This window comes from Elephantulus edwardii, unplaced genomic scaffold (genome assembly GCF_000299155.1).
Source record: "Elephantulus edwardii isolate Elephantulus edwardi_28Jun2011 unplaced genomic scaffold, EleEdw1.0 scaffold00010, whole genome shotgun sequence".
NCBI classification, from domain to species: Eukaryota; Metazoa; Chordata; class Mammalia; order Macroscelidea; family Macroscelididae; genus Elephantulus; species Elephantulus edwardii.
Window position 1 is genome coordinate 5,882,488 of NW_006399760.1, and position 27,606 is coordinate 5,910,093.

General features: G+C 34.9%; 1 protein-coding gene across 1 annotated transcript in view; it reads right to left on the bottom strand.

The window, feature by feature from the left end:
- The window catches only part of LRP1B (low density lipoprotein receptor-related protein 1B), a 2,414,068-nt gene that overhangs the window by 1,196,590 nt on the left and 1,189,872 nt on the right, over positions 1-27,606 (bottom strand). The window contains exons 17-18 of the mRNA XM_006880809.1: positions 24,539-24,664; positions 14,094-14,210 (exon numbers count right to left, since the gene is read on the bottom strand). Of these exons, the coding sequence (XP_006880871.1) occupies positions 14,094-14,210; positions 24,539-24,664 (243 nt within the window). The remainder of the gene's footprint in view (positions 1-14,093; positions 14,211-24,538; positions 24,665-27,606) is intronic.

The following is a 27,606-nucleotide window of genomic DNA, read 5'->3' on the forward strand; positions in this document are numbered from 1 at the left end:
GTAAATCTTGTCAGGGACCTCTCCAGAATATTGAGAAACAATGATGTCAGTCTAGAGACTAAGGTGTATCTGATCCAGGCCATGGTCTTTGCACTTATTTTCTATGCATCAGAGAGCTGAGTAATGGCTAAGGATAACAGAAGTTATGCCTTTGAGTTATGGTGCTGGATAAGTCTGTCTTGGAGAGGGTGAAACAAAGTTTCTCCCTGAAAACTAGGATTTTGAAGTATGCCGTACATACTTTGGGCACCTGACCAAGATGGACTGATCCTTGGAGAAGGACATTATGCTCAGAAGGGTGGAAAGACAGCACAGCAGAAGAAGACCCAGGATGAGATGGATTAATACAGTGACTAGGACAATGTGGTTAGGTGTGTCAGAATCAGTGAGACTGGCTCAGGACCAAACAGGCTTCAGAGCTATTGTCGATAGGGTCACTATGAGTAGCAGACAACTTGACGGCACATAACAACAACAAACAAAAGAAAACTGTGAAAATAAAGCCTCTCAAAACCTATAGCCCCCATAATTATAAAACATAATGATTGTTATATAAATGAGTGAAGGACAAACAAGACTAAGAGGAAGCTGATATTTCAAAACAAACAAAAGATAAACATAGCATGTAAATGCTAAACCCAAGTTGGTTTTCATGTTGAGAGAATTAATCAAATAAATAAGAAAACACCACTTTAGATCCTAGAATATTGAGTGTAATTGTGGAACAAATGGGAGATGTGAAAGATCAGTGAAAATTGGGGGGAAAAACATAATATTTTTCTAATTTTGAAAAATGAGATAAAATTTACACTATGAGAAGTAAAATTAATTTTAGAATGAATTTATTTAAACAAAATTCTTTCAACATTTATCAATTCATCATGAATAAAGTAAAAGTAACTGATGTCAACTAACTTGAATCTTTTCCTGGTCCAAATTTGATATAAGTATATTCTTAAAGATAACTTAAACTGCGTTCTTAGGATTTAAGGTTCATAATCTGAATAATATTTTTGCAGTAAGTAAAAATATCGTGCTTACAAGGTGATAGTAAATTCAGATGTATGTGTAGATGGCTCAAAATACTTAGTCACAGAGTTCCAATCATGTATCATTTTTTTCAGAAGAATATATATTTATTTATTGCCAAATATTTTAATGACACTTTTACTATCATGATTTGTTTAATGTAATAATAGAAATAAAACATAGAAAATCTTTGAACTAAAGAAAACTAAGAGGAATTACTACAACATTATAGAGTTAAAATTGAAAACATATATATTCCATAAGGTTATTAAATTATATTTTATCTATTGTTAAATAGATAAAAATTAACAAAGAGAAATCTAAGTGGCTTACATTTTGTTGTTGTTATTTGCACTGAGTTGACTATAATTCATAGTGACTATATTCACAATAGCTCTGAACCCTGCTCTATCCTAGCCAGTCACACTCTCTCTGACACACTTACTCTCATTACTTAAGTTATTGAGTCAATACATCTCAAACAGCGTCTTCCTCTTCTGCACTTCTAAGTAATTAATTTTATTGTACAGATTGAGACTAGACAGTGGTTTTGTAGACATTTGTTATTTACATATAAACAATTATATAAATATATTGCCCTATAACATAAAGCATTCAGTTTGAATCTACCACATGTTCTATGAGAGAAAGATGCTGTGATATTAGGATTTTTAAGAATGTTGTTTCTATCCATTGCTTTAGGCCTGATCACTGGGCTAGGTGAGAACAAGCACATAAAAATTGAAAATTTAAAGCTCCATTAACTACCCATGCTCTCCTCAGGGCATGGTCTATGGCTGCTTTAACTGCAGACATATTGCTTGCTTTTGATCAGTGTCTTCAACACCATCAACAGCTGAGAGATCACTGTAAGAGAAAGAGCTCGAGACAATAACTGATATAATGGAGTTAGGTGTATCAGAGATGGTGAGACTGGCTCAGGTTAGGGCAATTTTCACCATGAGGCACAAGCAATTCAGTGGCACACATAACAACAACAAGATGGATTTGTCTACTGGTTGAGCAATCTGTGGTAAATTAAATGTTCTTCAAGAATAATGTAATTCAAAGGTATCAGTTTTCCTTAAGTGTTCCTTATTCATGGTTTAGCTTTCACATGCATATGAGGTAATTAAAAATACCATAGCACTATTTCTTGAAAAATATTATTATTATTATTATTATAGTAATATTATTAATTGAAAATATTATCATATGTAAAATCATGTTAGTATTTAAAATGGCACCTTCCTTATTAAAAACTTTAAAGAGATCCTTTGCAGTGACATGACCATTATAACACAAAATTTTATTTCTTGGACGCTGCTTCATTGAGGTTGATTGTGAATCCATGTAAAATGACATTTTTAATAGGAATGCTTTCTTTACTATGATGTTGCTTATTTATCCAGTTGTGAAGAATTTTGGTTTCTTTATGTTAAAAAGCTATCATACTGAAAGTACCATCTTTCAACTTCCAGTCGTCTTCATTTTCAGAACCAAGGTCATCTGCATAGCACATGCAATTGATGAATCATGCTCCAATACTGATGTTACACTCTTCTTCATGTAGAAGAGATTCTTTGATTATTAACTCAGTGAACAGATTGTGTGTAGGCCAAACAAAAAAACAGCAGATGCTTTAGCTATATAAGAAATGCAAACAAGAGTAGAACTCACTGAACAAGGAATTCTGGTGACTAGTGTTTGAAATAGATGAATGGTGATAGACAGAATGAGGTAATGGGAATGGAAGACATCTAAACCTAGTTGTGAACAGAACCCTAAAGAAGTAAGGAAAAGCAGAGAGGATAGAAATTTCTCAGAGGCCAAATTCAAGACACTCAGGAGAGACATATTTCCTTCCCTCTGTCAACATCCTAAAACCTCATCTGGGGAAGAAAAGGGGGGGGGGAAATTGACTCAGATAAAATATGGGAGTTTAAAATTTGGTTGGAACATATTACAGAAATTAAGTCAGCAGACGTATTGTGTCTGCCAAGATGTTACTGAGAAATGGCACATAGTTTGAAAGCAGTGCTTGGCAATGATCATACTATTTCAGTCAAAACAATTAACTCCACTGAGTTAATGCTCCTCATTAAACTCATTATATACATATGGAACTTTTTTCTGTATAATAAAAAATCCCAAATTAATATTATACTTTATCAGAAACTTTATCTTATGAAATTGTTGAAAATAGCTTAGCTATAACTAACATAATACATGATACATCCCCTATTGGTGAGTCTTTTCTGCTTTCCCCTTAGTCCCTTCTCCTCTTTTTATGTCTGGCATTTGCCAACATATTCTTTGCACATTAGCTGTTAGAAGTAGAACAGTTAGCTTGAGGAATATATTATCTATTAATTAAAAAAATTATGCATTTTGCTTCTATCCCATTGAATACTCTTTAAATTATTCACCAATTTTTAAAATATATTTTCCAGAGTTCTTTGTGTGACTCATATGTTGTCCACTCACATTAAGGATTATTTATTAAAATAGCAACAAAAAGGTGTTACACTGCTAACCCAAAAGGAATATCTCTCTAGTGGTTCAAATCCACCAGCAATTCCGTAGGAAAAAGATGGGTAATCTTCTCCCATGTAAATTAAAGCCATTGAATATCCTCTAATGAGTCAATTGTGAGACAGTTCTGACTTTATAGGAATTAGAAAGAGAGTAATAATAATAATAATAATAACAATAATTCAAGTTGAGTTATTTAAAAAACCGAAAAATGCAATTATTAAAATTTTTAAATAAGTGTCTATTTTTTTTCTATAAAATGCTCAAAGATCAAAAAATATGTTTGAAAAGCCTAAGATTTAATCATTAAATACTCTCCACTTAATTCTTTAAATTAAAGATGAGAAGAAAATTTGTCCTGGTAATTTTTTAAAGATTAAATAAAGAAAACCAAGATGGCGGCAGCAGAGAAAACAGCATAAGGAGCTGTAGGAACGGCAAGCTGCAAAGAATTGGACCATGAGAGAGACCAACACACAGAGACCAATGTGGCATGACGTGGTCAGCATGAATTTGAGTCAGAACTTTTATTAAAATAGTTGGTGAACCCCAGGATCAGTGAGCTGCGGACTCCAGCAGAAGCTGCCAACAGAGCCACTGTGGGACTCCCTTGCCAGGAGCAAGCCAGTCAGCTGGAAATTGACTGAGTTTTCTTAAGTCCTCCCCCCACACCCGCCACCCCACCCCCTGACCCGCCAGGAGCAAGATGGTTGTTAGGAATTTGACTTAGTTTTCTTGGGCCAGGCCAACTGGCCAGGAACAAGTGGATCAGTAGGAATTTAATAGAGGTTTCTTAAGCTCTGCTAAACTCAGGGCCCTGCTGAGGCAAGGGCCGCTGGATGAGGGCAATTGACTGAGGGCCACTGGGCAAGGACCACTGAGAAAGAGCAGCCTCTGAGTGAGTTTCCCAAAAGTAGCTGACTTGCCCCTGTGGTCGCTGCCCACCCCATGCCTGACACGCTCTCCATTTGGCTCCACACCATTGCCTACACGTCTAGTCAATCAACTTGCCTTTAATCTGGAGCAACTTGATCTGACTTAGCTACAAGAGGCCTTTCTCACAGGTCCTATACTAAAACTTCCCTTGACTCAGATGTTCAGAAAGAAACACAGGCTGGGAAGCTGGCTCACAGATTTCCAGAGCATTGTCTTCAGATCAAAAACCTATGTCACAAAAGAAACAGGCTATCTCTCACCCTACAAAAGTGCAAATCAAGATGTCACCCCCAAAAGGTGACACAGTATCAATGGATTTCCTGAGCCAAAAAGTCTGATGAAACTTTCTGACACAAAATTTAAAAAAAACAATGATTTACTATTTTAATGGGTGAAAGACAAACTTGAAGTATTACAGCATATTGCAAGCTGTAGGAGGAGTTTAAAACCAGGAGGTTTAAACCAGGAGTTTAAAACCAGGAGGCGTTTAAAAAAACAAAACGAAACAAAACAAAACCAACAAACAATCCAAAACACAGGAGATAAAACAAACAAGATATTAATAGCACTGGAAAAACAAGAAACCATGATCCAAAATATGAGGTCCAATGTTTCAGGTGCTATAATCATGAAGGAGGGACACATGAGCATAGTTGAAGAGTTGCAACACAGCAGAACTGCTAGAGCAAAAAGCAGAATCAAAAAGGAAGGAAAAAGAAGAAAACTTAAAACATAATGTGGGATACCATCAAGATAAATAACATGTACATCATCAGAATTCCAGAACAGGAAGAAACAAGTAAAGATACCGAAAAATTTGAGGAGAACTTCCCAGGCATAATGAAGAATGAAAGAATACATATTCAAGAAGCAGAGTGAACACCATATAGAATAGACCCCAAAAGAAAACACCAAGGCATATCATAGTCACATTTGCCAGAACCAAACATAAGGAGAGAATCCAGAAAGCAGTGAGGGAAAGTAACCTATAAGGGAGAGCAGATAAGATAAAATGCTGGTTTCTCAGCAGAAACCATGCAAGCAGGAAGACTGAATGATATATATTGAACACTCAAAGAACACAACTGTCAACCAAGAATATTGTACCCAGCAAAACTTTCCATCAAATAAGAAGGAGAGATCAAGATATTCCCAGAAAAACAGGACCTAAAGGAGTTTGTAAAAACAAAACCTGTATTGCAGGAAACACTGAGAGATGTCTTTACAGAGGTGTCACAGAAAGCAGAATGGACCAAAGTAACTAGCAACAACACCAAAAAGAACTCAACAAAATGATAGCAATAAAACCCTGCCTTTCAATAATCATACTGAATGTGAATGGTATGAATGCACCACTGAAGAGAAAGAGTATCAGCTTGGATTAAAAACCCAAAATCCATCAATATACTGTCTACAAGAGACATGCCTGAAAATGAAGATAAAGAAAAACTAAAAATAAAAGGATGGGGAAAAATACACCAAGTAAATAACAACCAGAAAAAATCAGGAGTAGAGATCTTAGTCTCTGATAAAATAAATTTCAATGAAAAAACTATCACAATTATCAAAAAAGGTCACTATAAAATGCTTAAGGGACCAATAAAACAAGAAGATGTAACAATAGTAAATATCTATGCACCAAATGAAAGACCTGCAAAGGATATAAAACAAATATCAAGAAAAATAAAAATGGAGACAACACTATATAGTTGTTGGAGACGTCAATACACCCCTCTCAAGAAAAGATAGAATTACCAGAGAAAAACTCAAGAAGGATGCTCAAGAATTAAACCACACAATAAAGCAATTCAACCTCATAGATATTTACAGGCTAATGCACCCCTAAAAGAACATTCTCCAGAACAGATTACATTTTAGTTCACAAGGCAAACATCAATAAATTTAAAAAATCGAGAAATAGGACAAAACATTTTCTCAGACCAGAATGCAACAAAATTAGAAATCAATAACAAGAGTATAAAAGAGAAAACCACACATTCAGAAGCTGAATAACGCCTTGCTTGAACAATGAGTGGAGACTAGAAGAAATAAAAAATGAAATAAAAAAAGTTTCTTGGAACAAATGACAATGAAAATACCACTTACCAAAACCTCTGGGTTTGTCAGAGGAAAATTTATAGCAATAAGCAAAAATATCAAAAGGCAGAAAAAAAATTACCATTGACTCTAACCCAACATCTCCAACACACTGAAAAAGAACAGCAAGAAAACCAAACACCCTCTAAAAAAAACCTGAAAAAATAAAAATTAGAGCAGAAATCAATGAAATAGAAAACCAAAAAACAGTTAAAAGTATCAATAAAACATAGAGTTGGTTCTTTGAAAAGGTCAAGAAAATCAATAAACCACTAGTAAAACTAACAATGGAAAGGTGCAAATAATCTGAATAAGAGATGAAATGGGCAACATCACAACAGAAACAACTAAAATAAAAAGGCTAATGTTGGAATATTGTAAAAAATTATACTCAAACAAATATGAAAACCTAGAGGCAATGGACGAATACTTAGAAATTCATAACTTTTCTAAACTGACACCAACCAAAATCAAAAGGTAATAAAACAACTTCCAACCAAAAGAATTCCTGGTTCAGATGGTTTTCAAGTGAATTTTATCAAACATTCAGAGAAGATCTGTCACCAATTCTACATAAACTATTTCAGAAAATAGAAAAAGATGGAATTCTCCCAGACTCATTCTATGAAGCAAACATATCCTTGATACCAAAGCCAGGAAAGGACGTCACCCAAATTGAAATTGTAGGCCAATATCTCTTATGAACATAGATGCAAACATCCTGAATAAAATATTGGCCAATAGAATCCAACGATACTTTAAAAAATAATTCACCATAACCAAGTAGGATTCATAACAGGTATGTAAGGATGATTCAACATAAGAAAAACAATTCATATAATTCATCACGTTAAGAAAGCAAAGAACAAGAACCACATGATCCTATCTATTGATGCAGAAGAGGCCTTTGACAAAATCCAACACCATTTCCTGATTAAAACATTCAACAAAATAGGATTAGAGGGGAATTTCTTCAACATAGTAAAAAGTGCATGTGCAAACTTTAGAGCCAAAATTGTTCTCAATGGAGAGAGATTGACATTCTCTTTGAGAACAGGTACTAGGCAATGTTGCCCACTATCACATCTCCTATTCAATATTGTATTGGAAGCCTTAGTGATAGCAATAAGACAAGAGAAGGAAATAAGAGGTAAACAAATTGGCAAAGAGGAGGTAAAATTATCTATAAATGCAGATGATATGATAGTACACTTAGAAAACTGTAAATACTCAGCAAGAAAATTACTGGATATAGCTGACCATTTCAGCACAGTGTCAGGATACAAGATCAGCATAGAAAACTCAATTAGATTTCTTTACAGTAACAAAGAGAACACAGAACTGGAGCTAAGAAAAAAAAATACCCTTCACAATAGCTAGTCACAAGTTAAGTACTTAGGAGTAAATATATCCAGAAGCACAAAGGATTTATTACAAGATAATTCCAAAACATTACTACAAGATACAAAAAGAAACCTTGAGAAGTGGAGGAATATATCTTCCTCAATTCATGTGTTCAATGCAACCCCAATAAAAATACCAATTCCATTCTTCAACAAAATGGAAAAGGCACATTCCAATTTCATTTGGAATGGAAAGAGGCCTCCAAAATGCAAAGCACTCCTTAAAAAGAGAAACAAAGTAGAAGGCATCTAACTTTCTAATTCCAAATCCTATACACTGCCGTGGTGGTTAAGACAGTATCGTGCTGGTAAATGACAGACACACAGATAAATGGAATAGAATTAAGAATCCAGAAATAACCCCATCTACCTATGGCCAACTGATTTTTGACAAGGAGACGAAATCAGTTAAGTGGGGAAACGACAGCCTTTTTAATAAATGGTCATGGCAAAACTGGAAAACTATCTTTAGAAAACTCAAGCAAGATCCACACTTCTCTCCATATGCAAAGACCAACTCAAAGTGGATCATGGACCTAGGACTAAAACTATGGATGACGAACTTCATTAAAGGAAATATTGAAGAACTCTAAAAGTCCTAATCCACAACATAAACAATCTTCCAAGCATCCTGAAAAATCTACAACCAGAAAGGCTAAAAATACATGAATGGAACTTTATAAGGATCAAATCCCTATGCACATCCAAAAACTTCTCCAACAAGATAAAAAAGGGAAGCCACAGACTGGGAAAAAATATTTGGTAATGACATGTCAGACAAGGGACTTATATCTAGAATTTATAAAACACTTGAGTACCACAACAAACATAAGGTAAATAACCCAATTGAAAAAATGGGCACAAGAATATCAACAGACCTTTCACCAAAAAGTAACATTCAGATGGCCAACAAACACATGAAGAAATGTTCAAAATCCCTAGCTATATGAGAGATGCAAATCAAAACAGCTATGAGATAACATCTCACCCCAGTAAGAATATCAAAATTTAACAGAACAGCAAATCTCAAATGCTGTCGAGATTGTGGAGAAACTGGCACCTTTATTTACTGTTGATGGGAGTGTAAAATGGTGTGACCACTATGGAAGGCTGTATGGCACTTTCTCAAAAAGTTGCAAACAGAAATACCATTTGACCCAGCAATTCCACTACTGAGAATAAACACTAAAGAAACCATAACTGCCACCCAATCAGATATATGCACACACATGTTTATTGTGGCTTTGTTCACAATTGCAAGGGGTTGGAAACAATCCAAGTGCCCATAAAATGAATGGATAGAGAAGCTCTGGTATATTCACACAGTGGAATATTATGCTGCATTGAAAAACACGGAACTCATGAAATATTATACAAAATGGCTGACCCTGGAAAACCTTATGTTGAGTGAAATATATCAGTCACAAAAGGACAAATATTGCATAGTACCACTGTTGTAAAATGGGACTGTCATGGGGGTTGAGGGGAGACTGGAAAAGAGGGGTAAATAATGTATACTGCTTTGAAACCTATGAGGGAGAGATCTGTTTAAAATGGATATGTGATTAGGTATTATTGCCATGACAGGAGTCCAGAATGAAGGCTCCATAGTGGAGTGGACTTGGGGGGAGGGATTGTATAACAATGAAACAATTTTTCTTTTACTTTTCAAAAAGATGAGCAAATGGAGTAGGCAGGGAGAAAAGTGAAAAAAAGAATGAATGGAAATACAAAATCTCTGTAAACTTTCATTATAATTAACTAAGAAAGATTAAATTAAGTCTGAATATATAAAAAATATGGTATTAAGTATATTCAAGATAGAGATGAACATGCATGATAGTTCTCTTCAGTCACAGATCCCCTAGATGTTACCTAAGTAATTGAACAAGTTTTGCTGAAATTGGGAGAATGATAGAAATAGAAATTCTTGTTTATTTTATTATTAATTTCAATGAAAATTTACAGAGACTTTGGATTTCCATTCATTCATTGTACTTTTGTACCCTCCCAACCCACCCCCCAAGTACACTACCCTCTTGGAAAAATAAAAGAAAAATTCTTTCATTGTTTTACAATCCCTCCCCCCAGGTCCGCTCCACTATACAGCCTTCATTCTGGACTCCTGTCATGACAAAAATCCCTAATAATTTTCCTTCTAAAGCAGTTTTCTCTCTCATCTGTTTCAATGCAGTATACATTATTGAAGCCATCCTTCTCAGTCTCCTTCCAACCCCGAGGTCTGTCCTGCTTTACAACAGTGGCACCAAGCAGTATTTGTCCTTTTGTGACTGAGATTCTTAGCTCAGCATAATGTCCTCCAGGGTCAAGCGTTTTGAATAATATTGCATGAGGTCCTTTTTTTCCAATGCAGCATAGTATTCCACAGTCAAAATCCCTAGCTCTAAGAGAGATGTAAATCAAAACTACTATGAGATATCATCTCAGCCCAGTCAGAATTGCAAAATTTAACAGAACAGCAAATGCTGGCGAGGCTGTGGAGAAACTAGAACCCTTATTCACTGTTGGTGGGGGTATAAAATGGTGCAAGCATTGTGGAAGGTGGTATGGTTGCTTTTTCAAAAAGTTGCAAATAGAGATACCATTCAACCCAGCAATTCCACTACTGGGAATATACCCCAAGGAGAACATAACTGACATCCAAGCAGATATATGCACACCCATGTTTATCGCAGCTTTGTTCACAATAGCAAGGAGTTGGGAACAACCTAAGTTCCCATCAACAAATGAATGGGTATAGAAATAGAAATTCTTGACCACCACCTAAGACCAGCTGAAAGAGACACTGAGAATAGGACCTAATAATCTATTTAGCCAGCTCTCTAGGAGATTCAGGTATATATTCAAATTTAAAGGAGTTCTAAGAAGCACTTGATCTAAGTCGTGGTCTTCTCAATTGCTAGCTATGCATCTGAAAGTTGGATAATGAAATTTGTCTTTGAGTTCTGGTATTGGACAAATAACTTCGCATTTGAGTTCTTATATTAGAGGAAAGTCCTGAATATCCCATGAATTTCCAAGAGAATGAACAGGTCTGTCCTGGAGAAAGTGAAACCAGAGTGCTCCTTGGAGGCAAGGATAGTCAAACTCTACCACACATACTTTAGGTATTGGAAAGTTGGAGGGTCAGCATAAGAGAGGAAGACCTTCTGCAAGATAGACTGACACAGTGACTGTAACAATGAGCTCAAGTGTGTTGAAGAGAGTAAGTATGGGCCAGGATAAGGCAAGTCACAGATCCATTATTCATTGGGTCTTTATGAGACTTAATCAACTCCTTCGCACATAAAAATGACTGGGGGTATAGTCTATAGTGTGTTGCTTTGCAAATTAAAAGGCTATTTATCTGTGGCAGGAGAAAGATGGAATGTCTAATTTTGTAAAGATTTCCACCTTAGAAATTTGATGGAGGTTTGCTTTGAATTAGAATCAACTTGATGGTGATGGGTTTGGGGTAATTAAAACTTTAAAATTAGTGTCCTGTTCAATATTTCTTAAGTCAGGTTGTGTATTAAAGTGAAACTTCTGAAAATATTTAATCCTGTGATATAGCTCTAGAGATTCATGGGCATTAAACTGGCAAAGGTAACCTAATTTCTTGACAGTTAAAATTAAGACCAAATTTCAAAGTTCAATCACTTTTTTTAAATCTCCCCCCCTTTACCCCCCCAGGTTCAATCTTTAAAAGAAATTTCTTGGAAAAGAATGCACTTCTAACACAAGCTTCAAAATTTGAACACATCCTATCACATTTGCTGTATCAGTATTCAGAATGTCCTTTCTGTATGTGAAAAATACAAAGAAAAAAATGTTTCTTAGAGATTAAGGAGAAATCTTCAGAGTGCCTTCTAATCACGTGTTTACTAATTTAAAATTTTAACCAAGAAGGTGTAATTAACTTATGAAGGCAAATGCAAATAAATTGAATCAGGTTTGTAAATAGGTACTATCTTAATAACTACTCAAAGCATTCTAATTATAGAGTTTCCATGTAAAGTCCCATTTTAAAATGATTGCAGTGTGAAACAATAGATATTAAACACAGAAGTGAGTGTTCAGAGAATTGAAATACTAGAGAAAAAAAAATGTGATCACTGAGCCTTATTTTCCTCTGAAAAAGCCCACTACTTTTCAGTCAGTTCTGACTCCTATTCATCCTCCATCAGGTTTTCAAGGCTGTAAATGTTTAGGCAAAGAGGCTGTTCATCTTTTTCCAGTGGAGTAGTTTGTCAATTTAAATTTCTGACCTTCCATTAGCAGACATCAGGGTATAAAACTATGGGAGCTTTGCCTATTTAAATGTACAAAATAGAACATGATCATTTCAAACCTTTTCATGATCTTTAACATGGCTGAGAATTAATTAAACCTAGAGCATTGAAGGATAGGCAAAATAAAGGCCCTAGGAATCGATAGGACACAAATGGACTTTCTTTAGTTAACAGATGAAGCCTTGGGTGTGCTCACAATTCTATGCCAGAAAATTTGGATGACAGTTGTCTGGCTAATGGATTGGAAGAGGTCCCTATTTGTTTCCATTCCCAAGAAAGGTGATGCAACTGAATGTGAAAACTATCAAACAAGATCATTAATATCACATGCAGGCAAAATACTACTGAAGATCATTCAAAAATGGCTGGAACTGTACATAGATGGGAAACTGCCAAAAGTTGAAGCAGGATTTAGAAGAGAACATGATACCAGGGATATCATTGCTGATGTCAGATGTTTTCTGGCTGATAGTAAAGAATACCGGGAGAATGTATATTTATGCTTTATTAATTATGCAAAGACACTTGACTGTGTGGATCATAACAAGCTGTGGCTGAGAAGAATGGGAATTCCAGAGCACTTAATTGTTGTCATGCAGAACCTATACCTATACCAGGAGGCTGTTGTGTGAGTAGATCAGGAGAACACTGCTTGGTTTAAAATTGAGATGGGAGTTTGTCAGGGTTGTATTCTCTCTCCATACCGATTCAATCTGTATGGTGAGCAAATTATATGAGAAGATGGATTCTATGAGGAGCAAAGCAACATCAGGATTGGAAGAACAATCATAAAAACTGGCATTATGCAGACGACACAACCTTGCTGAAAATGAGGAGAACTTGAAACACTTGTTGCAGAAGATAAGGGGCTGTAGCCTTGAGTATGGATTCCATCTCAAAATCAAGAAAACAAAGTTTTTACCACAGGACCAATAGGCAGCATCATGATGGATGGAGGAACTTGAAACTGTCAACAGCTTCATTTTGCTTAGATCCACAATTAACACCCTTGGGACCAGGTCAGGAAATAAGGAGATGTAATACACTAAGAAAATCTGCAGTCAGGGATTTCTCCAAATTATTGAGGTGTAATGATGTCAGTTTGAGGACCAAGGTGTATCTGGTTCAGGCCATGGTCTTTCTGATTACTTGCTATGAATTTGAGAGCTGGACAATAAGTAAGGATGACAAGAAAATAATTGACACCTTTGAACTGTGTGTTGGAGAAGAGCACTGAACATCACGTGGATAGCCAAGAAAATGAATATATATATGTCTTGGAGAGAGTGCAGCCCGAGGCAGGAATAATGAAGCTTCACCTCACATACTTTGGTCATGTTGCTAGCAGGTGTCTTTCCTTGGAGAAGGAAATGATGCTTGGAAGGTTAGAGGGTGGGCTAAGGAGAGGAATACCCTCAGCCAGGTGGATTGACATGGTGACTGATGCACCATTGTGTGATGCAACTTATGTGCCAGAAAGTCCAAGGATAATGCAGTATAAAACATGGTTCAGATCTTTTGTTCATGGAGTCATTATGAGTTGACTTGACAGCACCTAATAGCAACAATAACATCTACAATATTTGAATCCATTTATTTTTCCTTCATCATGAGTTCTATTTCCTGAGTGGAACACATTCTGAAGTTTTTAATAACATAAATACTGAAACCTGAAAGTCAGTGATAAAGAGTAACACATCTTCTAATGTATAGATTTCTAGCTATAGTGGAATAAATAATGACTTAAAAGATTATACTGATAGAATTTTCAGACTTGTAAGAACATGTTTTTCCTTATTACCACATGATGCCATTTCATCCGTGTGGTCACCACAGTCATCTTCTCTGTCACACAGCCAAGCTCTGGGAATGCATCGTCCATTTCCACAAGTAAACTGATCCACTTGACATGTTCTGGCTTTGGGAATAAATTCATATACACAGGGTAAGTTTTAGGAGTCACTTGAAGAACATTTATCATAAATTGTTATCACACATATCTATTTTACCCATATAGTGATTATATTATTGTTCTATTACTATAATACTAGTGACTAAGGACTAGCATGGCCAATCCAAAGAAAGATTATTGCAATCTCCTCTCCTGGGAGAAAAAATGGACAATCCACTCATGTGACTTACAACCTTTGAAAACCTACTTCAGGGTCGGCTATGAGTCAGTTTCTACTTGACACCAATTTATGAGGAATAGTAATAAAATGTTTTAAAATTACTGTTCCTTTCTCACAATGCTAGTTTCCTTGCCTAATCTAAAAGCCACATACTATATCCCTCAAATAAGGAGATTTCTAAATAATAAACTAATCAGGAACCTTCATTCACTTTCATAAATGAAGGTATGAATTAATTATTTTACATTTTTTGCCTGCACATACTTATGAATATATAGTTGACTTAAATTTTGTGCAACTTATAATTAGCAAAAAAGAATTCTGCAGAGGATTTGTATTTGGATAATAACACATGGTATATATTTTGTAATTTGGATGTTAGAATCATTTCTTTCTCATAACATTTTCAATGTTCTTACTTCTTGATCACAATATGATTCAATATTATGAAGCAAGAATGCCAAAAAAATGTTTTCTAAAGCATACATTTAGCCTTAGGATGTATATTTTTAAACTCACTTGCAGCACAGTTTTGTTAAAATTATTACTTTTTAAATGTAAATATATTGATGAACTTTGCTTTCTGTTTTCTGTAGGATTTCAGTGAACACAAACATGGACTTTGCTTTCTAGGTTAGTTAAAGTCAGTGGTTTGAATAGATATTTTCAACTACAGGGAATTTGACTGGCTTTTTTTATTATAGTCAGGTAAATTTGTGCACAAAAGTTTGGTTAGCTCCCTGCTCCATTAATCTCAGGCTTTCAGGCACAACATACTTATTTTAAATTATTAGTTTTCCTTTTATAAGAAACAGAAACACAGGCTGTACAAATGGATATTCCCTGATAGTATGTACAAGATCAAACTGATTACATCTATGGAAGGAATCATTGGAGAAGTTCAGTATCAGCAGTTAAAACTAGACCAGGTGCTGATTGCAGAACACACCATCAACTGCTCATATGCAAGTTCAAATTAAAGACAACAAAATCAAATCTACAGGACTAACTATTTGATCTTGTGTCTATGCCAACTAAATTTAAAAACCAACTCAGGAACAGGTTTGAGGTCTTGAACAATAATGAATGAAGACCAGATGAGCTATGGAAGGATATCAGGAATATAATCCACAAAGAATGTAAAAGATCATGATAAAGACAGATGATGAAGAAAAGACCAAAAGAGTCTTCATCGACTCAGAAGATACCATTAATACTTCACTAAAATACCAAGAAGCAAAAACAAAGAGAAGAAATCAAGAAGTTAAGGAGCTGAGTGGAAGATTTCAAAGAGCAGCTCAGGAAAACAAAAGCAAAATATTATAATGCAATGTGCAAGGAGCTTGAGTAAGAACATCAAAAGGCCTGAATTCGTTTAGCATTTCTTAAACTAAAGCAACTAAAGAAAAAAATTCAAGCCATGAGTTATAATGCTTAAGGATATATAAGTTATAATACTTATGGACAGAATATTGAATGAACTGGGAAGCAGAAAATAAAAAGATGGAATGAGCATACAGAGTCACTGTACTAAAAATAATTAGTTGACATAGAAGAATTTCATGAAACAACATATGGTCAAGAGGCAGTAGTGAGAAGTGCAGGCCACTCTGATGAATATGGCCAAAAATAAAGCCCTACAAATTTATGGAATACCACTTGACATATTTCAACAAACAGATACTACTGCCCTGGATGTGCTCACCAGGCTGTGCCAAGAAATCTGGAGGATAATTACCTGGCCAACTGACTGGAAGAAATCCATATCTAATCCATTCAAAAAAAAGGTGACATGACAGAATATAGAAATTATTGAACACTATCACTAATACAATAAATAAGCAAAATACTACTGAAGATTATCCAAATAATTATGAGGAGAAATGTGGCATCTGGATTGGAGGAAGACTAATCAATAATCTGCATTATGCAAACGACACAATCCTGCTTGCTGAAACTGAGGAGGACCTGATGTGCTTGCTGCAGAAGGTCAAGAAATATGGATTCAATATGGATTGAAGCTCAATAACAAGAAAACTTAGATTTTCACCACTGGGCCACTGACAGAATCTTGATAGATGGTGAAGAGATTGAGATTGATAGAAATCATTAACAGTTTTAGTTTGCTTAACTCCAAAATCAACACTCTTGGCACCAGCAGCCAGAAAATTAAAAGACGTATTACATTGAGAAAGTCTGCTGTCAGAGACCTCTCCAAAGTATTGAAGAGAAATGACGTCAGTCTGAAAACTAAGGTGTGCCTGATACAGGCCATGGTCTTTGCAATTAATTGCTATGCATCAGAGAGCTGAAAAATGACTACGGATGACAGAAGGAGAATTGATGATTTTGAGCTGTGGTGTTGGGGAAGAAGAGTATTGAATATACCATGGACTGCTAAGAGAACAAAAAGGTTTGTCCTGGAGAGGGTTAAACCAGGCTACTCCTTGGAGGCAAGAACTTAAAGCTTTCTCTGACATACTTTGGACAAGCTGCAAGGAGGGACCAATCCTTGGAGACGGTCATCATGCTTGGGAGGGTGGAGGGACAGTGCAGGAGAGGAAGACCCTAGACAGGAAGGATCAATTCAGTGACTAGGGTATTGGGGGTAGGTGCTTCAGAGATAGTGAGATTAGCACATGATAGAACAGGTTTTAGGTCTGTTGTACATAGGGTTACTATGAGTCACAGGCAACTTGACGGCACATAACAACAACAACATGAATACTATTAATGGGTACAGTTCTTCCTAAAGGAAGTGGTTAGAAGTTAGACTTGGTCACCCCTATGTTATATTTGGTCTTTTCAGAACAATTTTTCTGTGTTTGTTTTTATTTCAAGAATTAAATTGTTTTGAATTAGCAGATTTTAAGAATGCCAATAAATGTATGTTTTGGAGCATTTTTTATATTGAAATTTCAAACAAGAATGTTTCTATGGTGTCTAATTTCACAGAAATTTTTATGCATTTATATTTTAAAACTAGAAGAAAAGGTATAAAAAATTAACAAAGTCACTAGGTAACTTTTTAAAAAGGTGCTCTGATTCTCTGATTATATATATATTTGGATAATGGTTATATATATATATAAAATTGGATAATGGTTTCCCATTGTGGACAGTGTTTGGTAGAGCTCCCAGATTAAAAAAAGCTTAGAACCATTTTGGAGAGGTCCCTGACAGTGCAATTCCTAGCCACAGAATAAAGTAAAGAAGTAGAAAGAAAGGAAATAAAACGAAAGGAAGATGTAAAGCTAGTTCAATTTCTAAACAGCATGATCCTATACAAAAAGACCGTCAAGATTTTGTAAGAATTTAGCAATACTGCATTGCATAAAATAAGCACCAAAAAACCCCCAGATGGTGGTAGCAACACTTATACTACTCAAGAAAAAAAAATAACAATATAAACAAACAACTTATTACAACAGCACCAAATTGATAGAATACTTAAACATTAACTTAATTTGGACATAAAATATGTATACAATGAAAAAATATAGAATGCTATTAAAAGATAGTTAAATGTCGTCTTCGGTGAAGTGCCTGTTCATATCCTGTGCCCATTTTTCTATTGGATGAAGAAATGCTCAAAATCCCTAGCCCTAAGAGAGATGCAAATTAAAACAACTATGAGATATCATTTCACCCCAGTCAAAATAGCAAAATTTAACAGAACAGCAAGCAACAAATGCTGGCGAGGTTGTGGAGAAACTGGAACCCTGATTCACTGTTGGTGGGAGTGTAAAATGGTGCAACCCCTGTGGAAAGCAGTATGGCGCTTTCTCAAAAAGTTGCAAATAGAGATACCATTTGACCCAGCAATTCCACTACTGGGAATATACCCTGAAGAGACCATAGCTGACATCCAAGCAGATATATGCACACCCATGTTTACTGCAGCTTTGTTCACAATAGCAAGGAGTTGGAAACAACCTAAGTGCCCATCAACAAACGAATGGCTAGAGAAGCTGTGGTATATTCGCACAATGGAATACTATGCTGCATTAAAAAACAAGGAACTCATGCAATACTATTCAAAATGGTTGACTCTGGAGAACATTATGCTGAGTGAAATATCCCAGTCACAAAAGGACAAATATTACATGATGCCACTGTTGTAGAATGGGACTGTCCTTGGGGTTGGGGAGAGACTGAGTAAGATGGGTTCAATAATGTATACTGCACTGAAACAGAGGAGGGAGAAAACTGTTTAAAAGAGATATATAACTAGGTATTTCTGTCATCACAGGAGACTAGAGCGAGGGCTACATGGTGGAGGGGACCTGGGGGAGGGTTTGTAAAACAATGAAAGAATCTTTTCTTTTACTTTTCCATAATTTTTGGACTCATGTACTTATAACTTGTTAGTCAAATTTGTGTCTTCTAGGTTGCAACACCCAAATGATACATCTTCAAGGATATGAACATGTACAGCCAAGCACAATCAATAGGAGTGCATCTAAATTCCAAAATCAATCTCCATAATAGTCTATGTGTTTCCTACTGCCAAAGGGGCCCTTTAGAGTAGTGAGAGAAGATCTTCACCCTGAAACCCACAGCGTCCCTTTTCAGCAGGAAGTAGCTAAGAGAATACGTCATCCCCTTTTCCTTATGACTCAGGGTGAAGTCTCTCTCAGGGAGGAGTGATAGGGAATGGCAAAGGACACACTGACAAAGAAGATTAATCAGAACTGGCTTTGACAAGCACTGTGGCATTTGGACAAGAACAAACTGGGAGGAGAGTAGAGAGAATAGTGCAACAATGAATGAATGGAAACCCAAAATCTCTGTAAATATTTATGAAAATTAATAAAATATAATTATAGAAAAAAAGATAGTTAAAAAGGAAATTATTATGGTCCTGGACTACAGACTTAATATAGTGAAAATGTCAATTCTACCTGCAGAGACAATGGAATCTTGCAATCTCAACATTCTCTACTGAGATGGAAAAATTCATTACCAGTCACATGGAAAGGAAAGATAGGAAAGAAGCCCTAAATAGCAAAACAATATTGAAGAAAAAGAGCAATGTAGGAAGGACCACAATCCCTGACATAGCACATAGCCATTATAATCAAAAGGTATTTATTGAAAAGTAGACTCATAGAATTAAATAGAATTTAGAATTAATCTCAACTACCTATGAACAATATTTGTTTTGCCACAGGGTCATCAAAGTTAATTCAGTGGGGGAAATAATCTATTTAACAAACAGTTTTGGTCAAACTGAATATCCCTCAAAGGAAAAATTAAACAGGACCCATCACTGTGCCATAAACAAAAATAAACTCAAATGTATCAGACCCATAAAGATTCAACTCTAAATCATAAAATTCCTAGAAGAAAATACCGGGAGCTGGGAGAAAGTATGGTGCCTATACTTTTATAAAAATAGAAAAACAAACATAACAACAAATATATGAATAGAAGAGGACAAAATAAATAAGATCTCACAAAAGTAAAAGAATATATGCTTATAAAACAACTTTACTAAAAGAATAGAGAAAACTTACAGCTAAAAAAGTCACCTGAAATTATTTCTTTCAGTAAGTGTTCAAAACAATAATCTTCATCAATTTAACAACAGAAAAACTGGGGAAAGTTCATGGACATAGCCTCACAAAGGGGACAAATAAGCATTCAACAATGATGAAAGGATGTTAGCATTCATTAACCATTCAAAACTCTGCCATTCAGGCTGAACCAACTTGTGTCTGACCCTCATTTGGGATTCCAAGGCTGTGAAACACATGGGAAGAGATTTCCCTACTTTCTCTGTCAGAATGACTAAGGGATTCAAACTGTCACTTAAGCACAGGCTTTGTTTTACCAGCACAACTAACTTTCTAAGGTATAAGAAAGTTAGCTATTGGAGATGTATAGATCAAAATTAACATCAGAAACCATATAAATCACTAAAATGTCACTGGTTTTCAAAAAAGATAAGTTTTGTTAAGGATGTGAGCAGATTGGAAAACTTATTCATTCCTGGTGGGACTATAAAAGGATATAACCAGTATAAAAAATAGATTTTATTTTTCCAAAATATGATAATGATCACCCTATGATTCAGGAATCTCATTGTTGGGTCTAAAAATAGTGACACTAACAGCCATAAACAAACTTATGATCATGGCTGCATTTTATTATTTGACTCCTCTTTTATATGAAGATAAGAATAAATACAGAGGTTCATTGGTGGTTCTCAAGAAGAGAAGGGGAAGAGCAAAGTACATATTAGATTGTAGAGTTGTTTTTGTGTTTTTTGTTTGTTTGTTTTAATGGAGGTGATAGGAAAGTAGCATAGAATGTGAATATAGTAACCATGGCACAAGTCAAATAAAAAGGATATTTGAAAACTTATGGATGACTATAGGAATACTGGTGCACAGATAGGTATAAGCATGTAAAATGGTGAGAAGAGGGAGAAATATCTAGATGTCAATGTTAAAGTGCAAGCACATGTATTTAATTATAATTAAATATATATTATATAACCCATAGATTATACTAATTATAATTAATATTAGGGATGCACAACAAAAATAACTAAATAACTTTCAAAAATAGACAAAAGCTTAGCATCATCATTTATAATATAGTTAATTTGAAGTTTATAAAATAATGTAAATTATAAAAATTTACTGGAGTAGAATTGTTGTTGTTAGGTGCCATCATGTTGAGTATGACTCGCAGCAACCCTATGAATAACAGATCTGAACAATGTCCTTTCCTATGTCATCCTCAAAATCTCTGATACACCTGATCTCATTGTTGCAGTCACTGTGTCAATCTATCTAATAAAAGAACTTTCTTTTGCTTTCCCTCCACTTTCTCAAGCATACTCTTCTAACAACAGGCCCAAAATATATGAGGTGAAGTTTAATCATCTTTTCCTCAAAGAAGCAGTCTTGCTACACTATCACCAAGACATATCTGTTTGTTCTTTTGGCAATCCATAGGATGTTCAGTACTCTTCTCCAACACCACAGTTCAAAAGCATAAATTCTTCTGTCATCCTTATTCACTGTCTAGCAGTCAGAATTTTAGCAAGTGACTGAAAAGATTATATGATATTAATAAAGCACCCCTTAGTCCTCAAGTGAACATTATTGCTCCTCAATAATTTGGATAAATCTCTGACTGCAGATTTTCTTAGTGCAATTTAGGATTTTGAAAAGATTGCCAGTAGCATCTAACACTCAAAGAATTGTCGGGAACAAAACAGCAAGAAGACAATCAAAAGCTGAGAGAAGATAATTTTTGTGAGCTATCTACTTAATTTGATGTCAGGCTACTACCATGGACCATCTGATCTGATTCACAATAGATGATCCTGGATACAATGAGAAAGAATGTGGGATTGATCTCAAATATAAATATTGTGTTTATTTATTAATATTATTCACTTTATTCATACAAATTGGCACACCAATAATCAAACAAATCCTTTGAGATAATTCTTAAAAAATTAGCAGGGGTATAAAAAACGAACACAAAAAAAATCACAAAATAATCCTGGACATGTTCTCAGACTAAGTCAGGAAATTTAGAAGGCAATGTCCTGGCCAACTGACTGGAAGAGTTCCATGTTTGTTCCTATTCCCAAGAAATGTGATCCAACAAAATGTGAAAATTATGAAAAAATAGCAAAAAAAATTGCTGAAGATCATTCTAAAACAGCTAGGACAGTACATAGAGAACTTCCAGAAGTTCAAGCTGGATTTAGAAGAAGCCACAGCAGCTGGAACATCATTTTTGATGTCAGATGGGTACTATGGATCCTGGCTGAAAGCAGAAAATATGAGGAGCATATCTATTTGTGCTTTATTGGCTAGGCAAAGACATTTGATTGTGTGGACCTAACAAATTATGGCTAACATAGAGAAGAATGGGAATTTCAGAACCCTTATTTGTGTTTACCCAAAACTTTGTTCATAGACCAAGAGGCTGTTAACAAGAAGAACAAGGAAACAATACACAGTTTAAAATTAAGGAACATGTGAGTCAAAGTTGTATTCTCTCTCTCAACATCTTCAATCTGCATGTTGAGAAACTCATTCAATAAGCTAGACTTTTGGAAGAAGAATATGACAATTAGGACTAGAGAAAGACTCATCAACTACCCATGTAATACAGATCACATAACTTTGCTTGCTGAAAGTGAAGATGACGTGAAGCACTTACTACAGAAGATAAAAGACTACAACCTTCAATATGAATTACATTTCAACATCAAGAAAACAAAACTTTTCACCACTACACCAATAGGTAACATCATGATAGATACAGAAGAGACTGAAATTATCAGTGAGTTCGCTTTACTTGGGTCCATAATTTCTTGATACCAGCAGTCTCTGGAGACCTGAAGATATATTGCACTGGCAAAGTCTATAGTCAGGAACATCTCTAAATTATTTAGAAGCAGTGATGTTAGTTTGAAGACTAAAGTGCACCTGATTCAGGCCATGTCTTTTCAATAACTTGTTCTGCTGCTCAGAGATGGACAATTAAAAAAGAACGACAGAAGAAGAATTGAACTGTGGTTTGGGAAAAGTACTGAATATCCTATGGACTGCCAAAAGAACAAACAAATACATCTTGGAGAAGGTACAGCCAGAATGCATCCTGGAGAAAAGAATGGCAAAGCTTTGTCTCATATAACTTTGAGAATGTTTCTAAGAGAGGCTATTCCTTGGGAAGAGACACTTTGCTTGGAAAGGTGGAAGGTCAGCAAAACAGAGGAAAATCCTCAACCAGATAGATTGACTGAGTAACTATAGCAAACGGCTCAAGTATGTCAGATCTTATGAGAATGGCACAGTGTTCAGGTTTGTTATTCTTAGGATCACTGTGAGTCATACACAACTGGACAGCATCTAACAACAACAAAGACAATAACAAAACAAAATAAAGGATATGGCCAGTAAGAGCAGTGCCCTGGGCAAAAAGCACCGTATAAGACAAAACAAAACTAAAAGCCCAAATAATAGTAACTTAAAAGCAAAGATGAAAAAATTAGGGGCAGAGAGGCTACAGTACTATAAATGGAATAAACAGAAAATAGTTAAAGAGAATATGGACACATTGTGCTGAATGTATTTTATGTAGCTGACCAATTTGGGTAGATATTGTCAAAAAAGATCTCAATTTACTGTGGAAGCTTTTATTCAAGTTAAATAAAATAATGTCGATATTAGAATATTATTTAAATAATATTCAAATAGTGCAACTCAGCTTCTAATCACTAGGCCACCACAGCTCCTCCTGTTGATACTTTTCTATTTTAAAAATCTCTTTACTTATCAATACAATATTAGGCAATCAGACACAGTTTGTATTTTTTAGTTGGTTTTGGATTCCCCTCCCCCCTTTATCATTGAAAGAGAAACAACATATTGCTGCTAGGCAAGGCCATATTTTATCAATAAAGACTTTTTCTCTAATGTATTGTAACCTGTAGCACAGGCTAAATATTTCTAGTTGAAAAGAATCTGGCTAGAAATTCAAAGACTTATTACAATGAAATAAGTTGACTGAAAATATAAATAAGTTTAGTAGTCTTCGGATATTATGGGGAAGGGTGGATCCCAAACACCAAAAAACAAACAAGCCAACCCCCACTCACCAAAAAGAAAAAAAAGAACCAAACACCAAAAGCATCCACATAAATAATGTGTTATGAACAGAAAACTATTAAAGAGCTAACTAAATACAATGTATAGAATTGTTTTTTCAAAGCTTAAAAGAAAAATTTCCCCTAGCATAATGGTTTATATAATAGAATTTTAGCAAACCTCTACTTTTACCACGAAAGAAGATTTAACAGGGACCAGCCTTGTCTAAGTCTCGAGAAGACAGTCAAACCATCTGGACAGATAAAGTACCAAATTACTTGGGAAAGCAGAGTCAAGCCCTAGTATTAAATAAAAGATTATTTATATTCTAGCCTCTACGGCATCAAGCTTTGAATTAATTTACTACTGCAATAATCAGATCATCAGCACCAGGAAAGTTCAGCTTAGTTCAAAGCTCTGGCCTGCATTTTTATGGAGACAAAGTTCGGAGAAGATTTATGTACATACTCAAGAAAACCAAAACCCTTTACCTGAGCAAGTTTGAATGGATTCGTCCTCGTTGTTGCCACAATCATTAGCTCCATCACAAAGCCACCTCTTTGGGATGCAGCGGTTATTTTGGCATTTAAACTGATCATCAGGGCAACTATGATTGACTGAGGAGGAAGGGAAAGGAAGAAAGCAACTTTAATCATATAGTATTGGAGAAACTCAGAATAATTTTGCTTTATAGTTCTATAAAAGTTATAGCAATTATTTTTATTATTAATTTAAATGAAAATTCACAGATATTTTGGATTTCCATTCATTCATTGTTGCACTTTTCTCCTTGCCCACCCCTCCCCTCCAGTTTGTTCTTCTCATTGAAAAGTAAAAGAAAAAATCTTTCATTGTTATATAATCCCTCCCCCCAAGTCCACTCCATTATGCAGCCTTCGTTCTGGACTCCTGTCATGACAATAATACCTAATCACACCCTTTAGACAGTTCTCTCCGTTATCTGTTTTGATGCAGTATACATAATTTAATCCCATCTTTTTAAGTCTCCCCTCAACCACGATGTTAGTCCCATTTTACAACAGTGGCAAAATGCAGTGTTTGTCCTATTTTGTCTGAGATATTTCACTCTGCATAATGTCCTCTAGGGTCACCCATTTTGAATAATATTTCCCGAGTTCCTTTTTTTTATTAATTTCAATGAACATTTGCAGAAATTTTGGATTTCCATTCATTCATTGTTGCACTTTTCTCCCCACCCACTCTACTCCCAGTTTGCTCTTTTCTTTGAAAAGTAAAATTCCTTCACTGGTGTACAATTGCCCCCAGCCCCCCACTCCCACCCTGAGTATACTCCACTCTGCAACCTTCATTCCAAACTCTTTATGATAATCATAATGCCCTAAAATATATTACTTTTAAACTGTTCTCTCCCTCATCAGTTTCAATGCAGTATACATAATTCATCCAGTTTTTTTTCATTGTTACTCTAACCCTGATGTCAGTCCCATTCTACAGCAGTAGCACTATGCAGTATTTGTCCTTTTCTGACTGAGATATTTCACTCAGCATAGAATAATATTGCATGAGTTCCTTGTTTTTCAATGCAGCATAGTATTCCATTGTGTGAATATACCACAGCTTTTCTATCTATGGTTTGTTAATGAACACTCAGGTTGTTTACAACTCTTTGCTATTATGAACAAAGCCTCAATAAACATGGGTGTGTATATATCTGCTTGGGTGGTGGTTATGGTTTCTTTGGGGTATATTCTCAGTAGTGGAATTGCTGGATCAAATGGTATCTCTATTTGCAACTTTTTTTATTTTTGGTCATACCATACAAACAAGTTTAATTATGTAGTTACAGTCAATAACCACTCCTAATCAGAACATTTCTGCATAAAGAAAACTGTGATACACTTATAAAAACAGCCAGCTGTAACAAAATAGCTGGTGTTTTCATAGACATATACTCATAAAAAAGAAATACACCTTTATACAGAAATTTTATACAGATGTAGCTTTAAAATTGATTGTAAATATTTGCAACTTTTTGAGAAAATGCCATACTGTCTTCCATAGTGGCTGTACCATTTTACACTCCCACCAGAAGTGAATAAGGGTTCCCATTTAGAGTAATGTATAATAACCACCATCCTTCTTCACATTCGTTATCACATTTGAGAATAAACACCCATGTTCTAGTCTTTGCCAAATATAACACCTTTAAAGAGTACATTCAAGTTATTAAAATTCATACAAAATAAATATATTTCTTTTTCATATCTTTACCAAAATTGACTGTTTTTATGTCCTGATGAGTTGGAACTGACCCACTGCTGATCCTCCAGTTTTCAGAGGCAATTAATCTAATTCCACTGGAAGAAATTTCCCATCTTTCTCCCACAGATGGATTTGAACTGTGTAACTTTGGGAATGCAGATTAACTCTTTACCACTAGGCCATGCATTTGCTACAAAAAGTTAAAGACTACATTTTTAAATTTGGATTGAAGTCAACGTAAAGAAAACAAAGATTCTCACTACTGAGCCAATTAGGAGGATCATGATAGATGGAGAAGCTTAAAATACTTAAAAATAACCTCCAAATTTACTGTTAAGCATTTAAAAATGCACAAAAAAGGAAACAAGTCATATATAAAAAATTCTTCTCCTAAACTTCACTCAAAACATTAAGTACAATTTTAGACAAGTCCAATTTTTATTACATTTTTGGAATATTTCTTGGGATTATAAGGATTGAGAAAAGGACAGGAAAATTGATCAGTTATGACTTAGAGTTGATATTAAAGATGAGATTCTATATTATATTAATTACAAAAATGGTTATAGGAGTTTTCACCCCTCATTCAAAAATGCAAATAAATGTACAATCATGAAAATTCTAGAGACAGGGACCAATTCTCATATGAAATTTACAAATTACACACAGTTAAGAACTAAAACACCAGTACTTAAACATCACTTTTTGTGATTATTTTTTCAGCTTTCTGGAGAATACATTCCTAACTAAATTGGTATGCTCTTTATTCTGTTTCAAAATTTTAATAGTCTTTTTATAAAGTACTTTTTCTTTGCCCAGTTTTTATACTTTTGCATTCTACTTCAGTATAATACAGTGAACTTTTCTTAGTTTTAGTTACAATTGAAAAAAAATGAGTTAGTTCATCATTTTATATAGCAAATCTGTTCATTTCCAGTCATTTTTTAGAAAACACTATTGCTTTAAGGTAGTTTCAACAATAATAAAGAGGTTTTTAGCAACTGAAAACAAAGGTTTTTGTTCTTACAGGCTATATACTACTTTTTGTACTTAAACAGAATTAGTATTTTTTACTAATTCTAGGGCCTTTAGCAAAAAACTGTGAGCAATAAAAGGTAGCCAGTACATGAGAGGGTCAACATTTTAAAAAGGCAAATTATGCATATCCACTTCAGTGAAGCTTGATCAGAGCACTTGGCAATTTTTGTCAATTACATAAATGAGAATTTAAAAGGAAAAAACAAATACAATTCAGATTTTTTTGGTGTATAAATGAGAAATTAGATGAAAGATTTTTAAAAATTTAAAACACTAC